We start from the raw sequence: 24,327 nt of genomic DNA, 5'->3' as shown, positions 1-24,327 counted from the left end.
TCTCAGACACTGGATCACCGACCAGGCAGCATACACCAGCTGAGATGAGATCTCCAACACATATACAGCCGAGGACTCCCTGGTCTGTATTCAGTCAGAGAAGATGCACCTAACCCTCAAGAGACTGGAGGTCCCAGGGAGTTTAGAGGTCTGGTGGGGTGGGTGGAGTTGGTAGGGTAGGTGGGGTGGGTGGGGTGGGGACATCCTGGTGGAGACTGGGAGTGGGGAGGAGAACAGAACTACTATCTTACTAGGCAAAAATTAACACATGGTTACCTTAAAAACTAACTTTCATGATGATCTGGTGCGCTGTCTCTGAAGGGAAAGACAAGCCTGACCACCTGAGTTAAACCCTGGAAGCCGTAGTGGGATGAGAGTCAGTCAGCTCCCTCAAGCTGTTTCCCCTCTGACCTTACCTGAGAACTCGGGCATGCACACATACACAAAACAACCGACACTCACAACAATAGTAAGACATGCAAATAAATGCTCATGATTAAACTGTCTGGAATCATCGTCCAGTGGGTGGAAAGGCGAATTGGAACCCAGAATTTAGGATTGAGAAAATTAAAGATTGATCCTAAGTACTGGGGCCATTTTGAGAAGAATTATTGTGTATATGTGTGTATATAAGTTGTGTGTAATATTAAACAATGAAAATAATTTATAAAAGAAACATTGAGAATTACAGTGAAGATACGAGTAACTCATTAATTCCTTATGTATATGTGAAATACAAGGATATGGGAAACAGTAAAAGATATCACTAACTGAACACTCACTAAATTAAAATAATACAAATGAAATCTTTAAAATGAAGGTGGAGACCATTGTCTTCAGGTGACATCTTTTGATGGGTAAAATGGGTCAAAAATACAATTTTTTGCTTTTCCTGATACTTTAGGCATGAAGAACAGAGAAAGAAAATATATTTGTGCTGGAAGTTTATAGTGTCCATCCCCCTAGTCCTGCAAAAAGTTTGAACACGCAGAGATACTGTCTCCTCACATTACAAACGCGTGTGAGGGAAGCAGGCAAATCGTTAGGTAGTGAATCAAATGGTTCTGAGCCCGCCCTTCCAGAGTTAACCTCAAAGAGTGACCTGAAACCATTCCAGGGTGGGAGCCGAAGTAACCACAGGTTTTATTGCCTCTGCCCCAATAAAAATAAAAATAAAGATATCAAATGGCTTCTCTTTGTCAACCCTTAGATTGATGCAAATTTACCTAGGACTTTTTTTCTTTTCTTTTCTTTCTTCCTTTTTTTTTTTTTTTTTTTTTTTTTGCTAAAATGCTGTGCGTTTGTATGAATCACAGCAGAGGAATGACATGTCTTTGCTATAATTTCCCTGTGTGCATGTATTTGAGTAAACATTTACTACAGTGTACATGAAGAAGGCCAAAGGGGTGAGAGGGCATGTGTGGAGGTCAGAGGTCAGCCTCATGTGTTGACGCCCACCTTATACTTTTAGACATAGTCTCTGTTCATTACTGTGTTTACCAGATGAGGTGTGCTGGGATCATCAATGGAGTTTCCTGTCCCTGTGTCTTGTTATGTCATAGGTGAGTTGGGGCTACAGACTGAGTCAGTTCCCAACCCAGAATGAGTGTGTGTGTGTGTATACGTGTGTGCTTCTGTGCACATGTATGCACATGTACACACATATTATATGCACGAATATATATTTCATGATTTTCAAAAGATGATGCTCACTAGGGAAAGACGTAAAAATGCATTCCTAAGAATTTCAAGTCTAAGATGTGCACTAAACCAGAGCTACATCCTGTTCAACTTAGTAGGCTATGTGCCAGTTTTTCTTCTCTCAAGCAAAAAAAAAAAAAAAAAAAAACTTCAAAATTAAAGTTGAGGAAGCAGGCAGTTCTCTCACAAAGAGAGACTAGCACTAGTTCACTTACTTAAGAGAGCAGGTTGCACAGAGGAGGGAGAGGATCCTGCTGCAGGCTTTCAGAGTCAACCCTTCTCAGAGTTAACCTTTATGCTCGCCGAGAGTTATCTAAGAAATTTCCAAGGTATGAATGGAAATCACAGCAGATTGCATTACCTACATCCCGAGGTCAGAGGTGCTGATTACTGATGTAATGGAACGTCAGCGGGCCACTTCACATCTATTAGGTTTGTCAGCTTCTATAAGCACAGCGACTTCAGGAACACGACAACATAACAGAGGATATGTGTGAGTGAGACCACAGTAGCCAGGTCTTCACTTCAGTGTTTAAGTATCACAAGGTGTGTGTGTGTGTGTGTGTGTGTGTGTGCACGTGCGTGCGTGCACATGCGTGTGCATGCACGTGGATGGGCATGTACATGCATGTGCTACCTATGGACAAGCTCTTGAGACAACTTGGTGGGCAAGGTGTAGAACAGAATGGGTGAAAACACATACACACACATACACACATATACACATAACAACATATAAGGTGCAAACACACACCGCACAGATTACACTGTTCTCTCTCTCTCTCACACACACAGAGACATATACCTCTATACACACACCCCACACACATATACCAATGTATATGTGCACACACATACGTCACACCTATTCTCTCACACACACTCACACAGATCACACACACATACACACATATACACGTAACATATAAGGTGCAAACACACACCGCACAGATTATACTGTTCTCTCTCTCTTTCACACACACACAGACATATACCTCTATACACACACCCCACACACATACACATACACCAATGTATATGTGCACACACACGTCACACCTATTCTCTCACACACACTCACACAGATCACACACACTCTCACAGATGCATATGCACACATGCACATGTGTACATGCATATACACAAATCATATACAGTTTCACACATGCATGTATACCTCCAACCTCCCCCCCACCTGAACCAATGCATATACACACATGCATACATTACACACATTCTCTCACAGTCATACACACAGATCACACACTCTCACACATGCAAATCTGTACATGTGTACATGCACAGACTCATACACACAGATCATGTACAGTCCCACACATGCATGTGTAGCCCCAACCTCCCAACATACACATGCACCAACATATACACATCATACACATCTCTCTTATACACAGTCATATACACAAATCACACACACACACACACATGTAACACATACGCACTCACAAATAAACTCAGCTTGAGATAAAACCTATTTTTCCTGGAGATGTGTGACAGAAGGTAATCATAACATCAATTAATTTAAAAATTTCCATTAAAATGGTTCAAGTTACTCTAATAGAAACACAATAGATCATTAAAAACCAAGAACCTTGCCAAAACCCTGAAGTTTTTGTTTTTGTTTTTAAATACATTATATGGTCGAAGCCTAGACCAACACAATGTTTGCCTCTATGCATAACATCCCTTAGGCCCTCCTGCCCTGGGCTTGGTTCTCAGCCTCTTGTAGTGTTGGGAGCCCTTTAGGAGTTGGTGCCCTGTGAGGTTAGTAGGCTGGGACATGCTGCTGGCATGAATGTTGACACATGGCCTCTTTCTTTTTGCTTCAAAGCTGCAAGGATTTGAGTAGCTTCTTCTGTCATGGACACTCACCTCGTGCATTCCCTCACCAGAGACCTCCTAGCTCCAAAAAAAAGTGGCCACAGACCCAAGCACTGAGCCCGTGACATGATATGGTCCTCCCTTCCATCTTGGGTATTTTATCAATGATGGGAGGGTGACTGCCACAAACTGCCCTGCTTTGCATCCATGACATCAAACACTAGTCCTGATGCATGATGGGTAGCACATGGCAGAGAGTATATGCAAACCCACTTGGGTCTTCCTAGGCCGTAATAAACTCCAGACTGATTCAGATTGTGTACACCTTTTTGTATAATAGTGGATACTTGTTCTGGGGCTGAGTGTTTATAAAACAAAGTATTTTTTTTTTTATCAAACCTGTACAAATTAGCTGCTACTTCTCAGTGTTTTGTGAAAATACTGACATGTTTTGCTTCAGCCATTTTCAGATCTCACGTGATGCCGGAAAAATGGTTAGGGTGAACATTTCCGTGACAGACTCAGAACTTCTTTCCTGGTTGCCCTTACAGGGCACCATGTGGGAGCAGATCAGATGCTAAGTGCCATACTGTTAGGTAGCTGAGGCTTCATTTCACTGTGTTTTCCTAAGTACTGGAGGCAGAGGGATTCATCTGTGTGCTCTCTCCACCCCCTAGAACAAGTGTGCTGTCAGGCCAAGGGAAGTCCTTCGCCAGCCAACACGGGTGCTAAGCACGACGTACGGGAAAACCCATCACCTTGGTGACATCATTGTATGCGGTTCTTGCTAATGAGGAATGAGGTTCTAGGTCTGGGAGTGCAGAGGGTCACAGTCGGCACAGAATCCACTTGTTAAGGGAACTATTCCCATCAGAAGTGAATCCGGGTAATGCACGAGTCCAGGACGAGGGAAGGAGGCATTTGTCTGCTAAGTCAAACATCACAGGCCTTGGAGGATGATGTTGAAACCTCGACTTCCATCCCCAGAGCCCACATAAAAACACTGGGTAAGGTGGTGTCTGCTTGTAACTAAGTGCTTGGAGAACAGGCTTATCCCTGGGGCTTGCTAGGAAAACCATGAGTTTAAGGAGAGTGAGAAAAACAGTTATCCTGAAGAAAAATACCTTCAGTTGACCTCTGGCTGACACACACCTCTGCCCACATACGTGTGCGCACGTACACGTGATCATAAACACACCTGCATTTGTGAACATACATGCACATACATTGCCTAGGCTCCCTGACTTGTGTATTCTTAATGTGCCACTGAAATCCCTTATGGTACTGTGGTGATGTGGAGGATAAATGTCCCCTCACAGTCCCAGGCCTGGTGGTGCCATTTGGGGAGGCTGAGGAGGTGTGGCTTGGCTGGAGCAGTATGTCCCCGCCATACTGCTTGCTGGTGTGCCTCCTAGCTATGATGGACTTTAATTCTCTGGAATTGCACACCCACATAGACGCTTCCTTCTTTAATTTGCCTTGGTCATGGTGTTTCATCACATCCACAGGAAATGACTAATGCGGTGCTGATGCTCAGAGGAGAGGAGGGTCACGCAAAGCTTTCTTACTTGGTCTCTTCCATCTCACGTCTATGGCCGTGTGATTAAGGATGCTTGCGGTGACAGTGGCTCCTCTCTCTGGAGAGCCTGCTAAGGTGGTGACTGTCACTTCTTGGCTCGGTGTAAAGCCCAGGCTGTTGTGTACCAAGAGCTTGTATTCGTACGTTGTGAACCTGCGGGTTTTGTTGAAACAAACAGCAGACGTATAAAAAAACACGTTCTATGGAAGACAAAATGCATATTTTCCCCCTCACAAAATACAGGATCCCTTTCCACAAAACGCCGTTTCCTTTTCCTTCTAGGAAAATGCATTATTTCCTTCCTACGTACACAAAACATACCATTATCTCCACAGCCCTCTGGCCTCCACCGGAGCGTCAGGAAAGTACTTTATTTGGAAGCAATAGGCAAATATCTGTCTTTAAAATAAACGCGGTTATCGTCTTCCCCGCTCTTACTGTTTTCAGAAGCGGTGAGGATTAGGGCTCAATTCAAGATGTAATTACAAGGCTGGCAGCCTGCCAGCTTTCTGCCCCGGTACCATCCAGAGTTCTATTCTCTTCTTTAGGGAAACTCATCCATTTTCAAATATCAGACTCCATCATCATTCCCTTCCTATACCTCTTTCCCGTCCCCGGGATCTCATTGGCTGGCAGATAAACGCTTAGACGAAACCTCAACTGTGAGCAGGGTGCACAAGATCGTCCCTCTGAGAGTTCGGTGACAGCGATGTGTGCCGGGCCCCACTCTGCACATGTTGATTTGAGTCAATACAGAGGAAACAGACCATCACTTTGACAGAGGAGAAATGTGGACGTGTGGCATGATAGGAACTTCCTGAAACTGTAACTTTAATTCCTCGTCTCTTTGGCTCTTTCAAGCGGGAGCCCAGTAGCTTTATCTTCTTGGTTCAAAATTGCCTGAGTAGGAAAATGCTACTTATAGGCGAAATTAGGCCCTGACTCTGCAATAATCTGCAGTATTGAGAGACATGCTAGACATCCTGAGTTCTAAGTGGCTGTCCTGGCTTTGGCCTCAGATCTTCTATTTTGGGGTCATTATGTGTTCCCAGAGTATTCAGCCTCTGATACTTTCAAAAGCCAAGTCCAAAGTGTTTGTCTCAATATGTCACACGCCCTGCTAGTCACCGCACCAAGGGGGGAGAGCCATTTCCACGAACTCCGCTAGATGGCTTGACCAAAGTTACATCAGGAGTTTTAGAAGGCTTTCCCACCCGGAACTCTGTGCACCCTCTGTGCTTCGTACTGAGGACCAAGGGTAATTCCTTGGAGTTCTGCCTCAGTCATATAGGGCGACACTACTTGGCTGCTGTAGCCATAGGTGATGGCTCAATGGGTTTGGGGGTCAATTATTGGTTTATTTCTCTAAACAAGAGCTAGCACTAAAGTTTCTGTCTTTTTTCTCTACAACACTGGCCCCTTCACAGGCTTTCATTACTTGCCTGTTCAGTCTTTTCTTTCCCTCCCCCCCTGCTGCCTCCTCCTTCTTTCCTCTCTCCCTCCCTTTCTTCCTTTCATGGGTTCATTCATACCTTCCCCCAAAACTCCCCAAAGAGAGACATTCTTAAGTCTAGTGTATTCTAACTCACACTATAGGGTATTTGCTGGTCTAATGAGGCCACCCGGCTTAGGGATCACTCTTGACACAATGGCATGTATCTTTGTAAGAGGAGAGAGAGAACTTGTATTGAAGTCAGACACGGGCAAGGAGAGGATCACAGAAAGATGGGGAGAAACGGGATTAATGTTCCCACAAACACAGGCATGCTGGGACCACCAGAAGTTAGGAGAAGCTAAGATTGCTCTCTGAAGCCTCTGGGGAGAGCTTGGCCTTCAAGATAACTTGTTTGGTGCTGTTAACTTTGAGAACTGTAATCGAGTGCCCTTGTGCTTGCGTTCTGTTTCCAGTCATCCAGCCTGTCAAACTCGACTTGAGCAATATTGGGAAGATACACGTCCATGTGCTTTTTACCCAGTATGAACTGGCTTGTAGGACCAAAGCAACTGAAAGCCCATCCAACCATCCAGTGTCAACACATCCACTCCTCACAGTAACAGTATACAATGCCATTATACTGCTGATTTTGAAGGAGAGGAAAATTGAGTTGGAACTATTAAATAGCTTGTCCAAGTCACTGGACTCCTCTCAGGCAAGCCGAGATTCAAATGTAGGCAGTCTGAATAAAGAGGCCCTCTGAACTGGCTGCAGCTTTGGGTACTGCCAGTGGGATGAGGAAATAATAATAATAATAATAATAATAATAATAATAATAATAATGATGATGATGACAATAACAATAACAGTAACAATCCAGTAATAATCTGCCTTGCCCCTGTTGGGATGATGTCACATGACTGGGGCTTGACCTTTGAGACTTCTAGCTGAGGGGAGGGGCTAATTTACCTCTGCATCCTCTGTGACCTCAGGATGGATGGGAAGTGTGAGAGTCAGGGTTAAGAGGGTGGTGGGTCTGAGGCAACAGAAGGAAGGGGAACTAATGGCTCATGTGGGAATTGAACCTGTGACCTTGGTTTCATTAGCCCCGTCCCTGGGTGAAATACTTATAATTGTATTTCAAGTCATAAAATGGCCTTATTCCTGTAGCTGCAGACTAGGTTTCTGATCTTCTCCACTACAATATTTGAGCTTTTCTTCCACATAGTGATGTTATATAATTAACAACTTTTGTGACTGCAGATAACACCATGGTTTTAGTCCTTTGTAGGAAGCTAACAGTGCTAATATTTTTCGTTGTGTACAAATTTGGGGGGCCTTTTTTCTATCATACTTCCAGGAATTTTATAATTTAATGTAATATGTAATTTAGGTAGGTCATTACACACACACACACGCACACACGCACACGCACACATACATATACACACACAAACCAGACAGAACACAGAAGGCACAGGTCATATGGATATGTGCAACTGAAAAGGTGGCTTTCAAGATGTATTAAAACTTCCCAAGTGGAACTACTTTTAGAGTTCATCTACTTCAAATAATTAAATGTCTTCTCTGTTTTAGAGATTAAAACAAACCAAACCCCAGGACTCTGACGAGTTAAATGGTTTGCAGGACTGCTTATGTGTTCCTCCTCATGGCTGAGGATTCGACCACGCTGATATACGCTGCTTCGAGTAACCGAGAGGCCAGTGTGCATTCGAGTGACACTCTGCATTTGCCTCTGTCCTTTCTCTAATGTTTACAGAGAATTGTAAATATGGCTTCCTGCATGAGTGCTTTCAGGTATCCCCAGAGTCCAGAAGAGAGCACTGCAGCCCCGGAGCTGGAGTTACAGGTGTTTCTAGGCACCCTGACGTGGGTGATGTGAACCAAATGTAGGTCCTCTATATGAGCAGTCAGTGCTCTTAACTGCTGAGCCACCGCTCCAGCCCCACCTTCTCCAGCTTTTAATACGATCGCTTTCCTACTCCATGAGAAACTGAAACGTGCAGTGTTCATTGCAAACAAAATTTTAAAAATTAAATTTCTGTATTTTCATGAAACGTATTTCCTACCTTGTGAGTTCGAAACACATTTATTTTTATCCTGTGTACTGGTGCGTGGGTGTGTGCACATGTGAGTGAGGATGCTGTGCGTGAGGAGAAGGTGTCGATCCCCATGGATCTGGAGTTACAGGTAGAAGTGTCTGACCTAGGCACCGAGAATCCAACTCAGAGCTGCACAGTCTTAACCACAGTGCTTCTATCTGCTTCCGGCCCAAACAGTCTTTACTCAGTAACAGTATCTTCCCGTGGCTGGTCTACATGGCTGTGTGCTCCACACTTTACCCCTATGCCTCCAGAAGGATGAGTTGATTATATGGGAGCGGCTTTCCTATTCTCTACACCATCTTTTTGGTGAACTTAAAACTGTTGATAGTTGGTGCCAAGCGAGGCACCCACTTAATGAAGTAACGAACTTCCGTGAGGAGAACAGTAGGACAGTTGACACCACATAATCACAGCGAGACCCATCTTTGCAGACCTCTGCTCCAACAGCAAATGTTAAGGTGATACACTCGGTGATGGTATTTCCCTTTGTACAAAATAGGAATGGTTAAAATCTTAAGAGACAATCCTCACTCCAAAGTCCAGCCGCTCTAACTCGAATGAATAAAAACGTTAAGCGGGTTCCACTAGTGGAGGAACTAGATTCAATTATACTAGATTCCGTGTAATTGATGAAGGTTCCATTTTCTTCTCTATCAAATATCAAATATTGTATATCCATCGACTACTTAGGTGTTCCTAAGTTCCTCCTTAGGTGTTTCCCAAATCAGTCAAAAGCAGCCTCGCAGATCGCAGGTCACATGTAATTTGGCACGTGACACAAACATGTGCGTGTCCGGCACAAAGATGATCTGTACTGAATTTCAGAGTATTCTCTGGGCAAACTACCTCGTAAGCAAAAAGAATATTTGCCAAAATGCTAATACCATGTTCGTTGTTTGTTCATTTGTTCGTTCCTTCCTTCATTCAAACCTTATTTCCTAAATGCTTGCTGTTAGGCTGGATACAAAGAGTAAGAAGCTGCCTGTCCTTTTGGAGCCAGGGCATGCACCTTGTAGGGGGCTGTTTTCCAGTGTTTATACAAGCTCGTCTGTACCCTGGGGCCTGGCGTCCTGAGGGCCAGTAATAGGTGTCTGTTGTTTTTCTTTCTCAGTTTCCCTCCACCTTAAATTTTGAGAGAGTCTCTCACTCAATCTGGAACTCACTGGTTACCTGGTCAGCAAACCCTAGGGATTGATTCTATTGCTGTCTCCTCAATTGCTGGGACCACAAGGCACAGGCTGCAGCACCTGGCTTCTTGCATGGACTCTGAAGGATCTAAATAAGCTTTTCATGCTTGGACAGAAAGGACTCTGCTCACTGAACCACCCTCCAGCCCTACGGAGATGTTTACACGGGAGGAATTTTAGACTGTTCATCTAAAATGTACTCTTCTTCCCTTTCTCTTTGGGTGAAAAATCAGTCAGACCTATAGCTTCACATCACCAAGGAGGAGACGTGATTTGGGCTAGCTCTTAACCTTATGTGATTTCAGTCTGCTGGGGGCATTTATTTTGATATTTTGGGTCAAAACCTATAGAGGCTTGCCACCTGAAAAGCTGTGGAATCTCTGGTTAACTAATAAGACTTTTCAATACAGCTGAGAATGACTTGGGTTATTTTCTTCAGAATCAAAAGTGTGTCAGCTTTGTTGATGTATATTATTAGAATTCGTGGCCCCGCGTTGTCACCACTGTACACGGTGCTCTTAGAGAGGAGACTCGTTAGCTGCGGCATCCATGAAATCTTCCTCATCTGTCTAACTTGTTGAGCAGAGCCCTTACCCAGTGGCTCTGAGAGACTCTAACTCAAATCTAAGGACCGGCTCGCCCATCCTCAGCAACGACCCTGTCCTAAGACAGTCACGGAAACAAAAGGCATTTTATTTTATTTTATTTGAACTAAATTATCTGGATAGTTGGCTTGACAACTTGCACCCTAAAAGATATAGAAGGCAACAGATAGAGGCCTTATATCCAAAATATACAAAGAACTCAAGAAGTTAGACCGCAGGGAGACAAATAACCCTATTAAAAATGGGGTTCAGAGCTAAACAAAGAATTCACAGCTGAGGAATGCCGAATGGCTGAGAAACACCTAAAGAAATGTTCAACATCTTTAGTCATAAGGGAAATGCAAATCAAAACAACCCTGAGATTTTACCTCACACCAGTGAGAATGGCTAATATCAAAAACTCAGGTGACAGCAAATGCTGGCGAGGATGCGGAGAAAGAGGAACACTCCTCCATTGTTGGTGGGATTGCAGACTGGTACAACCATTCTGGAAATCAGTCTGGAGGTTCCTCAGAAAATTGGACATTGAACTGCCTGAGGATCCAGCTATACCTCTTGGGAATATACCCAAAAAGATGCCCCAACATATAAAAAAACATGGCCCACTATGTTCATCGCAGCCTTATTTATAATAGCCAGAAGCTGGAAAGAACCCAGATGCCCTTCAACAGAGGAATGGATACAGAAAATGTGGTACATCTACACAATGGAATATTACTCAGCTATCAAAAACAACGACTTTATGAAATTCGTGGGCAAATGGTTGGAACTGGAAAATATCATCCTGAGTGAGCTAACCCAATCACAGAAAGACATACATGGTATGCACTCATTGATAAGTGGCTATTAGCCCAAATGCTTGAATTACCCTAGATGCCTAGAACAAATGAAACTCAAGACAGATGATCAAAATGTGAATGCTTCACTCCTTCTTTAAAAGGGGAACAAGAATACCCTTGGCAGGGAAGAGAGATTAAAACAGAGACTGAAGGAACACCCATTCAGAGCCTGCCCCACATGTGGCCCATACATATAGAGCCACCCAATTAGAAAAGATGGATGATGCAAAGAAGTGCAGACCGACAGGTGCCGGATGTAGATCGCTCCTGAGAGGCACAGCCAGAATACAGCAAATACAGAGGCGAATGCCAGCAGCAAACCACTGAACTGAGAATAGGACCCCTGTTGAAGGAATCATAGAAAGAACTGGAAGAGCTTGAAGGGGCTTGAGACCCCATATGTACAACAATGCCAAGCAACCAGAGCTTCCAGGGACTAAGCCACTACCTAAAGACTATACATGGACTGACCCTGGACTCTGACCTCGTAGGTAGCAATGAATATCTTAGTAAGAGCACCAGTGGAAGGGGAAGCCCCCTGGGTCCTGCTAAGACTGAACCCCAGTGAACTAGACTGTTGGGGGAGGGCGGCAATGGGGGAGGGGTGGGAGGGAACACCCATAAGGAAGGGGGAGGGGATGTTTGCCCGAAACCGAAAGGGAATAACACTCAAATGTATATAAGAAATACTCAAGTTAATAAAAAAAAAAAGATATAGAAGGCAAAATCACTATAAGAAAGTTCTGAATTTCAGGATATAGACATTGTATAGAAAAATGTGTAAATGGTGTTTTTGTTCATATTAAAATACACAGCATAGTAAACTGACCAGTTGAGCAAGGTAGTGAGTCCAGCTTCCTTTAAATATCATAACTATCTTAATAAAAATGCCCAGTCATTCTTTGCTGAATTACACACACACACACACACAATACACATATCTATCTATTTATCTATGTATGTTTGTGTATATACATATATATGCATATATACATACATATATATACATACATATATACATATATATATGAATGATCAGAAGAATTATCACTGAAATACAAAATAAAGAAGGAACTCTGGAGAAGAGGCTCAGAGGCTGAGAGTGCTGGCTGCTCTTGCAGAGGACCTGGATTTGGTTCCCAGCCTCCACACGGTAGCTCACAACTGGCTGTAACTATAGTTCCAGGGATTTAATGCTCTCCTCCTTTGGCCTCCATGGGCATGGTATGCATGTGGTGCACAGACATACATGCAAGCAAAACATGCATAGACATAACATGAAAACCAAATATATAAGAAGTGCGATGTGAAAAGGCACTTTAGTGTTCTGTTCACTCACATAAACAGAGGTGAAGAGGGGCAGGGAAAGATGGGGGAGGATATGTAATTACGTATGCCTTCTAAAGAGAGACAGATTCAATTAAGAAGAGCAACAACAAACAGCCAAACGGATAAATCGATAGGATAAACAAAGTCAGCCTCCTGTGCCCTGGGGTTCCACATCCTCAGATTCAACCAACCATGAATGGAAAATATTTAGAAAAATAACAGCATCTGGTACTGAGCCATTTTTCTCCTGTTTTGTTCCCTAAACAGTGCAGTACAACAACTCCTCATGTTTATACCTTACTAAGCATTGTAAGCCGTGCAGGGATGACTGAAACATATGCCAGCCCGTGGTGGGGTATATGCAAATACTTTGTAATTTCACATAAAGGTCTTTACCATCCATGCTTTCTGGTTTCTGTGCGGATTGGGGTTGGTCCCAGAGGCAATTCTCCCAGATTCCAAGGGAAACTGGGTGGGTCCAGGGGAAAGGTTCATTACGGTGTCTCAATATGGGAGACAGCAGTGTGGACTCAGCTTGTTCCTGGGAGTGCTGGGAGCTGTGGGTTACCAGCAGGAAGGGGAGTCCTGTCTACTGTCAGGGCTGATGAAGGCAGCATCTGGAGTAGGCATTATGCACCCATCCCTTCTGAGCCCTTCTGAAGGCTAATTTCCAGCTTCCTCCCACACTGGTGAGATGCCCCCTTCGAGCAAAAGTAGCCTGAACGGACGTACAAATAGTAGACTGATTAAAAAAAAAAAAGACTGCTCTCACATTACAAAGGCTCGTGCCACATGTTTCGAATGTTAAGAAAAAGAAACCACACCTTGTCTTTTAACCCCAAGCTGTTGAGGTGTAAGCAATTACTTACTAGATAATTAGAGATGACCTTGAACTTCTGACCCTCTTGTCTCTCTACCTTCCTTGGACACCCCATTTATTCTCCTTGCTCAGGATTAAAGCCAGGGGTTTCTGCACGTCGGGCAAGCATTCTACCAACTGAGCTTAGTCTCCAGTCCCTCCATTACTTCAATAAAAAACAATAACTACTGTTTCAAGTTCCAGTGTAGAAAAAAAAGTGTCCTTGACACTCAGTGTCTCAGAAGTCTACCCAGATTGCCCCAACACACTTGTTTATCTGCACAGTCCTTCTAGAAATAGCTGCCAGGTGTGTGCTTATTTGATCACATATTCAGACCAGCAAGAGAGTGGACAGGCAGCTTCCTGAAGAACCTCCCAGCTAAGCCAGAAGTGTGACTCATTCTGGCGATGGGAAGGGGTCTAGTGAAGAACGAGTTCAGAGGTGCAAACTCTGCGCATTGCATGTCATGAGCACCGTGGGAATGAGTCTGGGGCTCAGAGGCAAAGGATGGAGAGTAGGATATCAGACAACAGTTACCCTGGGAAGGTTGTTGAAAGATATAACCGAGAGGTTTTCACAAAAGACGTCCAGGCATGTGTTTGAAACCTCATCACATTGCCTGGACCGAGAGATTGAGAAATCGGTGGGTCCTGTGAATGACAGACAGTACAGGTGAAGGCCCAGATGTCATAGGATGTTTGTTCACACCGTGAACCTGTTTCTCTTTGTGCTCAGCCTTAGTACACGCCTTTAATCCCAAACAATGAAGGTCAAGTTAGTTTGTAGAAGGAAGCAGCCATGTTTGAAAGTCATGTCTAGTTGAGTGGCAGGCAAACTGATGAACCAGAAAGATTTAACAGAATAGGATGTGCCCAACTCTCACAAGAAACAGAGAGGAAAGAGAGGTGACTTAAGAGAGAGTGTGTGGGGGGGAGGGGGACAAGGAGAGGAGGTGATTACCAGGAGAATTTATTATGGAGACAGGTTGAAGAGAGAACAAGCTAGAGACCTGTGAAGATGGAATGAGTCAGGGAATGAGAAGGGACCATAGGATTAGAAAGAATTGCCAGGGTTAGTTTGAGGCTAAGCAGAGCAATTCAGTCAGAGGCGGAGAATGAAAAGCCAGATTGAAGCAGTCAGAGTAGAAAGCGGTTTGAACCAGAACGGCTAAATTGAAGCAGCCAGCCAGAGTTCAGAAAGACCTAGAAAGGGTGAGAGATTAGTAGGCAGCAAACCTCAGAGGTTGAAAACATTCCAGACCTAAGTAAGATTGTACAAAGGCTCAAAGCTCCCAGGCCTAGGCCTGGATTAGCAGACCGAGAGGACAATTAAAAGTTACTGTTAAACCCAGAGATGGTGAAAGGATTGCGTAGGTTCACAAAGCTGGTTCCTTAGCAGGAGATGGAAGAGAATGTAGATCACACTTATTGTAGGATATGTTTTTTGACAGATATCACCCACTGGTTCGTGCTTTAGCAAATGCCTAGATTCAACTCCTTCAAGTCTCACTAACTCAATGAATGGTAACCCTGAGCACAGAGACGCACAGGAGACACACAGTGACCCCCACATCCAGTACTTCCACATTCCTCTCCTAAGCTCCATGTCTAGACAGAGCTGTGACAAAGGCCACAGGCTGGGGCTCACGCACCCTTAAGGGTGACTCGAAAGGCTTTTTGCAAGCACACAGCTGAGGCAGCAAACACTAAGCAAACCTTGGCTACACTTGGATGATTAACGCCACCGATAACAACTGAAAACATTCTCCTGTGTGAGTGATAACAGGTGCACACAACGGAGGCGCTGCTACGCTTTGAACTATTCCAACATGCCCCAAACTAAACGCCGGCATTTGTTTTTATAGTTTTCGTAATCTCACCTGCTAAGACCCTTATCTTCGTAAAACCGCCAAGTTCCTGAATAAATATTGTGCCACAGATTTAAATCTTCTGGGGGATTTGAAGCAAGTGGCTGCTGGATTTTACGTCTCAGAAGCTCGTATCTAAAGCAAAAGACAAGCAGGGATATCGTGATTGTCTCAACTAACACTGTTAACTGAGATTCGGGTAGTTTAATGGCAGGTGCTTGTGATGCGTGCAAGCATAGTAAGACCCCGGTGCAATTACACAGTGTTTCCAGATAAGCATTTTTTTTTCTGGTGCAACTGTCATAAACTCTGCTAATTGGAAATTATCATTCCCACTCATAGTTTTGAACATCAGTGGGAATGGTAAACATTTTAGATTTCTGTGTCAGAGTTGCTCAACAGTTATTGAGAGTTTCACACCAAGTAGGACTACAAAAATCTTATCAAGTTAATGATTTCCTAAGACTCCTATCATCAAAATTTCATAAGCACTGATATTATCTACTCTGTTATTTTTTTTTTTCTGCCAAGGATCCCGTTCTGGCTGGTGCTCAACCATTTTAGAATCATGGTTCTTAGATCCTGTCTTATCTCCGAGAACATTCCTCACAGTCTGTAGATAGTGGTGATATGGAGGCAACTTCAGGGTTAACTTTACCACTCAGAGACACAGTTGTCCCACCGAGTTACACAGAACGTGGGCCAGAGCTGTCCAACAGAATAAAAACGTTTTTAAAAGTGAGAACAGAATAATGAAGTGAAATCTCAGCTATGTACTAAGTATTTGGTGGCTTTTAGTCTGTTTCGAACGTTATGATTTTCTCTCTTATTTGGTGAGTGTCCTTGCTTCCATTTAAATCAGGATGTACACTCTAATATTATGCAACTGTTAGTGAGAGAGGATGCTGTACAATTATTATGGGTTTGTGGAGGCAGGTACGATATGCAGTATGGGATTAATTCTTTGTTGAGATGTGAGTACAACCCCCACTCCCACCCCCACCCCCCGACTCCTTGGAATGATACAGCTTAAAGAGACCCTGAAGGAAAACCACTTTCTCTACCTCAAATTTGGTCCATTTGGTTTGGATGGTGGCTGCCAAGAAATCCCAACGTAAGATTGGCCTAGAAGACTGATAGACAGCGGGGCCAGTTCCTGAGGCAGGGCCGGGTGGGTAGTTGCAAAGGTAGGTAGGCTCTCCATGCATCCTCCTAGGTACCCATGACCTCCAGAGCAAGCAACGATGCTGACTGAATAGTTAGTGAAAGGAATCAGGTGCTTGACCAGATGACTCAACACAAACAAGGTCACATTGGTTATTTCGATGAGCGGGTCCGGCATTCGGATTTCATAGCTCACTATGTCTCCGTTCCGGATTATCGGGGCTTTCCAAGTGACCTGAAATAGAAGGCCATCAGCATTAGCACGAGGACACCGGAACTGAGCGACCAAAGTTCACTGTGTCTAGCGCTCTTCCTGCCTCATTGCCCAGAACTCACCGGAACTGAGCAAGCAATGTTCACGGCACCCAGAGTTCTTTCGGCCTCATTGCCTGGAAGACATTTTCTGAAGGCCTACATTGAACGTAGCCCTCTAAACTAGACAGAAATGAAGGCCTCAGGGTCAATGAGCAGAAAGCCAGGAACCAAGTAGAAGCTGCTTTGTAGGCTTGACTTTAGCTACGGTGCTTTCTAGGATAGTCCGACTCCTGCATACCTTGGTGACTCATCTCCATGTGGGTGTTCCAAAGGACACACAGCAAGCACATGGAGGAAATTCACACGTCCACATGCATCAGTAGGGCAGCATCAGGACTTGAGAATTTGAGTGTTCATAACTCAATGAAATGAAACTCCTTGCTTTACCTTGTGGGCATGTGGGCTGAAGAGGTTACTTTTACAAAAAGGCTAGGGAATAGGTAGTAAATATATATATATATACAAATAAAGCAAGGATACATTACAGTCTCAGCATAAGAGAGCTGAGTGGACGAGGGTTCAAAGCTAGAAGTCCCCAGTTTATGGCACCATAAACTAAGGTATGTCTCTGTTGTACAGACACAGATGCACAGTCTGGTGACTTCTGCATTTTACTTTTTATTTCTCAGTTTTATCTCTCATTCTTACTAAGTGCTTTCCTATGGTAACCTATATATTGGCTGAATCCTATTTGAAATCCTCCTCTTTAATCTGATTTTACTTTGCTTGTTTATCTTGTAAAGAAATGGCTTCAAAATCTTATAAGGTCACTTAAAACTATTTATTGTTTTTATTTACTTATTTGTGGGTGCCTGTGTGAGTTTATGTATACCACATGTGTGCAGGGGCCCAAGGAGGCCAGGCGGTATCAGGCCCCATGAAACTGGAGTTGTTAGGCAGTTATGGGATGCCTGATGTGGGTGTTGACATCTGAACTGGAGTCCAGTGAAATGGTAATTATTCTTAATTGCGAAGCCACTTTTCCAGACCCTTGTAAATCTTTTTGTGGGAAAAAAAATCCCAACAGGCTTTCTCCTTAATTGGTTAATGGAAGAGGCACATTGACAGACAGTAGGCTGCTGCGATTTCCTTACATGTGTGGAATTGGATCAAACTCGCCCCAGTCTATCTTTGATATTCTGCTCCACTTGCTAATACTTCATTCAAAAGTTTTAGACTGATATTCAAACATGAATTTATTCTACACTTCTATTGAACTGTCCATTTTAGTCTGAGTAGAGACTCTATAGACTTGCAGAAATGAATTTTTTTTCAGGAAAATAAGTACCATATGGAAGTAAATAAATTTCATTTTACACATAATATAGTGACTTTGAGATGCTTTCTTTTTCTGATAGATTTTAAGACTATGATATTGACCTACTGTGTGTTTTTCAATTTTCCTTAATACTTACATCTTTACAAATATATAAGTAATGTTTTAGTGGTCAGGTATTGAGCCCAGGTAAGCACTCCACCACCGAGTTACATCGTCCGCTTCTCTGTACATTTTGGGACAGCTGTTCACTAAGTTACTTAGGCTGTCCTTGAACTCACATTGGGTATGACTTCAATGTGTCATCCTCAGTAGGAGTCTCTTAGGTCTGCCTGGGGAGCAACTCCTTTTATACTTACTAATGTGTTGCTTTGTAATACTTACTAATATCTCACTTTGTAATACTAATATGTTATTTTGTAATACTTATTAATGTTACTTTGTAATACTTAGTAATATCTTACTTTGTAATACTAATATCTCACTTTGTAATACTAATATGTTACTTTGTATTACTTATTAATGTGTTACTTTGTAATACTTACTAATATGTTACTTTGTATTTGTCTTCTAGTCCACTCAGTTTGTATCACTTCTCCCACTGTCCCTATTAGACAGTAGCTCCTTCAGGTGACACTATACAGAACAGGGATAAACCAAGGTGGTATCAATGCTCAACTCCAACTCGACTACAATTTGTCTCTCGAAAATGTACAAACACACAAAACCCTAATCTTCAAACCTATTACCCCCATGTGAGGTATTAAAGAGGTAAAAATTTAATCTGACTGTTGTGTTTAGAGGTGGACCATGGATGGGGGTCAGGACTGATGACCGAACTGGTGGCTTTGTAACATGGAGAGGGACCAGAGGGAACACAGGAAACTACAGGATTCCTGTCTGTCAGTCTCTAATACCTACACAGCTTTGGGACGCTGCTGGTGAGAAGCACATCAGTAGATGTTGCCCCTTGCCCTGGATGCTTCAACACCAACATCCCAAATGCAGCTCTTCTCTCTAAACTTACCCAGCCCACGCTAGTGCTACTAGCAGCACAGCGTGACTAAGACCAGCGAAATACCGTCCTTTACTGCACCGATCGCTCTCCCTATTAACCTTTAATTTGATTCTGCTCCTGCCCTGGCCCCCCCATCCTTGCCAGTTGCAGGACTCTATTATCCACACTTGTCTGTGAGGTAAGCCCCATGAGGTAAGGGCCTTTCTTTTGGTCCTACTTCTCTGTCTCCAGTGTCAAAAGGAGACATTCATAAATGCGCTTGAGGGAACATTGGAAGTGGAACATATTGTCACTGTTAATATTATTGACAATTTACTTAGAAGAGTAGTGCATGGTAAATATTGAATGGCTTTCTTAACCCGAGCATTAATGACTATCCTGTGGTTCCTCATAAATGTTTTATCTATCTGCAATTTTGATTTCGGATCTGTCCTTGCAGAGAGCAAGTCACAGTTTGCCAGGCATCTATCTGTTTACCAGGGGCTATCGCACTAGGTAAGGGTACCTCAGTGAAGTTTTAAGTGATCTCCCAAGTACAATGTTGAGCCAGCAATACTAACACGAAAGTCTGCTCTTTGAGCCACATTTAAATGCACTCCATGATGCACCAGATTTAGTTCAGTATTCCATGCGCTCTCTTTATTTCCTAGATTAAAATGGGAATTAATGCAGGGGTGAGGACCGGAGTTCTCGCCTGGCTGCTGTCGCTCTGTACTGCAAGCTCTTTCTAAAAACTTGGCCTGGGGTTGCAATGGTTTCGTGGGCCTGAGGTGATCACTCCTGGGATTCAGCTCCCTTAGCCAAGCTAATGAAAACCCAGCCAGCAGTCAGATAGGTATTAAAGATCAGAGCAACGTCTGTGGTGTAGCTGTTACCTTAAGCATCCCACAACACAGGCCATCGACCACCACCACCCCAAAGTCCCACGAAACGTTTCCGAAGTTGAGAAAGTCAGTTCTGGAATGATCACTGATTCCGTGTTTGCTTGTTCTTTATTTTGCTTTTTTATTTGACCAAAGATCGCTTCTTACGAGTTTTCCAGTCCATACAGCAAATATCACATATGCTGTATTTAAAAATTGCGTTCCACTTAGTACTCGGTCAGTAGAATGGCATTATGTTTGACTTAATTCACCAACATTGGGTTACGTTAACCATTCTCAGAGGGGAGACAATTAAGATCATTTCGGGTGTTTAATTTTCAAAGACCAACTTTTAAAGAAAAAAAAACTGCTAGGGAGTTACTTCTAGATCGTGGGTTAAACGGATTTCCTGCCAAACCTAACTTATCCAGCATCACCTAGTGTGCGCCTTCCACTGGTGAGAGAAGACGCAGCCTAGATCCAAGGAATAATTCCAACAGATGAACTCTGCTGTTATGCAAATGCCCTTTGCTTTGTGCTCTGGTGAGCAAGCTGCCGCCGTACCAAGCCTTTTGGCAGTGGTACAAGAGCGAACCCACAGAAGCATGTGTGTATTTACACAAAAGAGGCTTCTACGCTGCAAAACTCCCTCCTGTTTGGTTACACTAATTTCCCTTGAATGAAGTTTGTATGCCAGCCAAAACAATGGTAGTTACCCCGTCCTCTGGAGTTCAATCCCTAAAGAATGAGGCAAATAATTGAGCTTTCTGGATATCCCAGCAATATGCTATTTTCTCCATTTCTTTCTCCATAATTTTAGTTCTTGCACTTTTTTTTTCTTAATAAGGAAGGTCGGATTAATATGGTGTGCAATTTTTGTTTGTGGATGTGCCCCTCAGTATTTCCATCAGATACCCATCTCGGCTCATTTTCTGATCCGCTTAAATATGCTGTGGCGTGGAGGCTGAGCATCCCACAGCGGTGTCAAAGTATTTCATGTGTACGAGGCAAATAGCAGTCTCTCAACAATATAATTAAAGGGATACAGGGAGAAATGAAAAACTGACATTGGATTTGAGATAGTTTGGGCTAAAGGCCAAAAGCCCAGTTTCTGCAGCAAACGCCTAGGACAATAAATGTATGTGGTAGTCTTGTCAGTAGATGGCTCTGTTCAACACAGAGTGCAGCCAGGGTGGGTTCACACGTCTGTGGGTTTGCAGAGAAGGCAGAGCACCCCGCACCTTACCTCGACTGCATCCGGTCCTAGCACATGCACCGTGGGCGGCTGCACTCCGGAAGGCCGGCACGGTCTTGTGGTTGCTTCCACCCAAGCGCTGCTGTTTGTGCCTCCATTAAGAGTGCTCCCCACAACCCGGTATTCATAGTGTGTCCAAGGGCGGAGGGCGGGATCATTATCTATAAACCTCACGGCTTGACTTCTTGGGAGGGTCACCAGGCTCCTAACTCCCTCTTGCTCTTTGACCCGTCTCTCGATGGTAATGTTCTCAACCAAGCCATCGAGGTGCGTCGGGGGTTGCCAAGATACTATGATCGCGGTTGGAGTGTATGGCAACAGCTCTGGGCCTGGGATACCTTCTGGAGTTCCCGGGAGTGTCCACACCGTCTCAGACGCTGGTGACATGGAGCACCCTTTGGAGGTGCAGGCTTCTATCTGGAACTGATAGACTGTGTGAGGCCGCAGACGGACCACCGTGCAGTTAGTGACCCCTCCAGAGACTGTTAAGTAGAGGCGGCCATGCTGGTAAATGTTATAATGGGTGATGGCCCCATTGCACTCTGTAGGCTTCCGCCAGGCAACCGACATCATCCCCGCTTTCACATTTAGAACAGGAGCGTCCATAGGTCCAGGCTCTATAAAGGAGAACACAGCCAGGAAGTCCTGGCCTTAAAAACTGCCCACAGACTCTTGACAGTAAAACTCAAATGAACAAGCACTCAGTAGAGGCAAGAGATAAACAGGTAAAGGGTGAGAGGGCAGGCGCAACTGCCCCGCTCATCACCGTAGTGAATTCCTCGCTGAATATTTCTGAAGTTGCCCTTCCCTGGCTAACATAGGTCCATCAAAACCATTCATTTTAATTAAAGCCAATGCTAAAAATATCCATAGAGATCATTTTTTTGTTGTTGTTGTTTTTTCTTTTTAATCAAAAGTGAAATATACGAAGTGAAGGGTTAACAAAAGTTCTGGCTTCGGCCACATTTTGCTCCCCGGATCCCCCAGCACTAATTCCATCCAACAACTCTGTTTTAACAGACCCAAGAGTTTCCAACCCACAGAAACCCTGCAGCAGCGTCTTCATTATCCATTCTATAGGATGCTGCTCCTGTTTGTCATGCTAATCCACGGTTTGCGATTCATCTACTCCCTGTTAATATTATCGGCGACTTTTTTCTTTCCCTGTGCCTGTGTCAGAGCTGACGATGATCTAGCTCCCTCACCTACAGATAAATAAACAATGCACCCATCTGACCTTTAGGTTAACAGGTTTTGCGCCTGCTCCACTCAGCCCTCTAACTGATTCAATTACCATAAAGGTTCGAGAGGCCCCATGAATACTGAAAAAGGCCCACCATATGCCTGCAGAGGTGGGGGGGGGGCAGCAAGCTCTCTGCAGCCCTCCAGAGAAATTCCTTAATTGTAAATAATTTCACCATGCGACACAATCAAGTCACCTTGAATGCGAATCCCCTCGGCCCGCGCAGGCAAAGTGTTATTTAAGCTTTACTGGGCTGCGTTAAATTCTGCAATTTGAAGGGCTGTTAAGTTTTTCAATTGAAATTTCATTTAAAATGCAGGTGCTTTTTATTATATTGCGGCTTTACTGCTCTCTGGGTACAAGCAGGAACATGGAGCAATAACACAAATCTGGCTCAATCACTGATCAGTAGCAGCTGTAATTCCAGAACATTTAGCATTCTTATAAACCATGGCCTGAGATCTATAAATTGCTACAACGGATCAAAAAAAAAAAAATACCATAGCCCTCTCTTCTGCCCATAGCAATTTTGACATTTATGAGATTTTTTTTCCTGTGAACATTAGATTTTATTGAAAATCTTTTAAAAAGATATAGTTGGATTTAATAATTGTTTAAAAAACAGCATTGATTTGAGTGTGAATGTGTGATTCAGTGTCCCACCGAGGTGCAAGTGTTAAAGCAGCCACAGACTCGGAAAGCCAGTGGCTGAGATAATAGCTGGTTAAAGGGTGTTTTCAAACAGAATGGTCCACGTTTTTAGCCACCAACTGGACTCATGGTAGAATCGTAATTTGTCTTTTGAAGGGGCCTGATATCAAGCCATTTTTGACCATTTGGTCACACGTCCTTTGTGGAGATAGAATCCTAGTGTCCTAGTGATGTTGGTACAGACATTCCCCAGGTTGCTCTGCTGTTAACTTCCACTTGAAAGCCATCTGAACGCATCGGTGACATTTCTTCTCACCTCTCCAGTACATAGGTACCGAAGCAATTACCATACCAACATGGGGATACGGCTCCTTTCTTAGCCAGGCGTGTCATGCACGGTGAGCTATCTCCCAGAGAAGAGTAAGTGAGATCCTTGCAAGCTATGAATGTTGTTTTGCAATCTTTAAGGGGGGAAAAAAATTCCTCTGATATGGGAGCTTGTAAAATCGATGGTGGAGATTCAAGCCTTCAGCCTAACCCTCTCTCACCCCCTCTCCCCAGTGAAGAATAAGATACACTTTAAAAATCAGAATGTTTCTGAGCAGGTTTTCATCAGGGTCTCGCATAATTATTCCCTCCTCTGTGAGCTATCAAGCCATGAGCTTCTTCAGGGAAAAGTACCAACAAGGATGTAGTTTGTTCTCTGTGACGAGAATAAAGCCTTTTATTTCTCCGGAAGATGCTGATGTGTGATAGGTAAAACATCCGTGATAATGAGCCCAACTTGCACTTCAAACTCCCACGGAGCACAGCCCTTCCTTAAAGACCTCTTATCTGGGGAAGAGGGGACATTCAATTTCAATTTCATGATCCCCGTTCCCCAAAGCCAGCATACATTTTATTAGCTTCTCTCTTGGGGAAGCCGAGTGCAGTCCCTGCTTCCACTGCAGAAGGGTCCTTTAAAGCGTCTCTTTGAGAGGGAGAGACTTGGCTTAATTAGCTCCTTTGGTTAGGGAAGTGTTAAAACCTGACTTCTGGCACTCTTTCAATTTAGTGCTCTAAGATGATAAGCAGGATCGTCTAATTCTATATACAAATCAACTGTCCTGCTACTGCTCCGTTGAAAGGGTCACCACAATTATGTAAAACATGAGTAATAACTGTAATTGGGG

At 43.7% G+C, this 24,327-nt stretch overlaps 1 protein-coding gene across 1 annotated transcript in view; it reads right to left on the bottom strand.

Annotated features, from left to right (window-relative positions):
* Nucleotides 1–24,327, bottom strand: part of Ush2a (usherin) — a 670,292-nt gene that overhangs the window by 207,627 nt on the left and 438,338 nt on the right. The window contains exons 40-43 of the mRNA XM_032915475.1: nt 21,253–21,878; nt 16,435–16,769; nt 15,383–15,505; nt 5,112–5,275 (exon numbers count right to left, since the gene is read on the bottom strand). Coding sequence (XP_032771366.1) covers nt 5,112–5,275; nt 15,383–15,505; nt 16,435–16,769; nt 21,253–21,878 — 1,248 coding nt within the window. The remainder of the gene's footprint in view (nt 1–5,111; nt 5,276–15,382; nt 15,506–16,434; nt 16,770–21,252; nt 21,879–24,327) is intronic.

Source organism: Rattus rattus, chromosome 10, assembly GCF_011064425.1.
Source record: "Rattus rattus isolate New Zealand chromosome 10, Rrattus_CSIRO_v1, whole genome shotgun sequence".
In the NCBI taxonomy this organism is placed as follows: Eukaryota; Metazoa; Chordata; class Mammalia; order Rodentia; family Muridae; genus Rattus; species Rattus rattus.
This window is presented reverse-complemented; position numbering and strand designations above follow the sequence as displayed.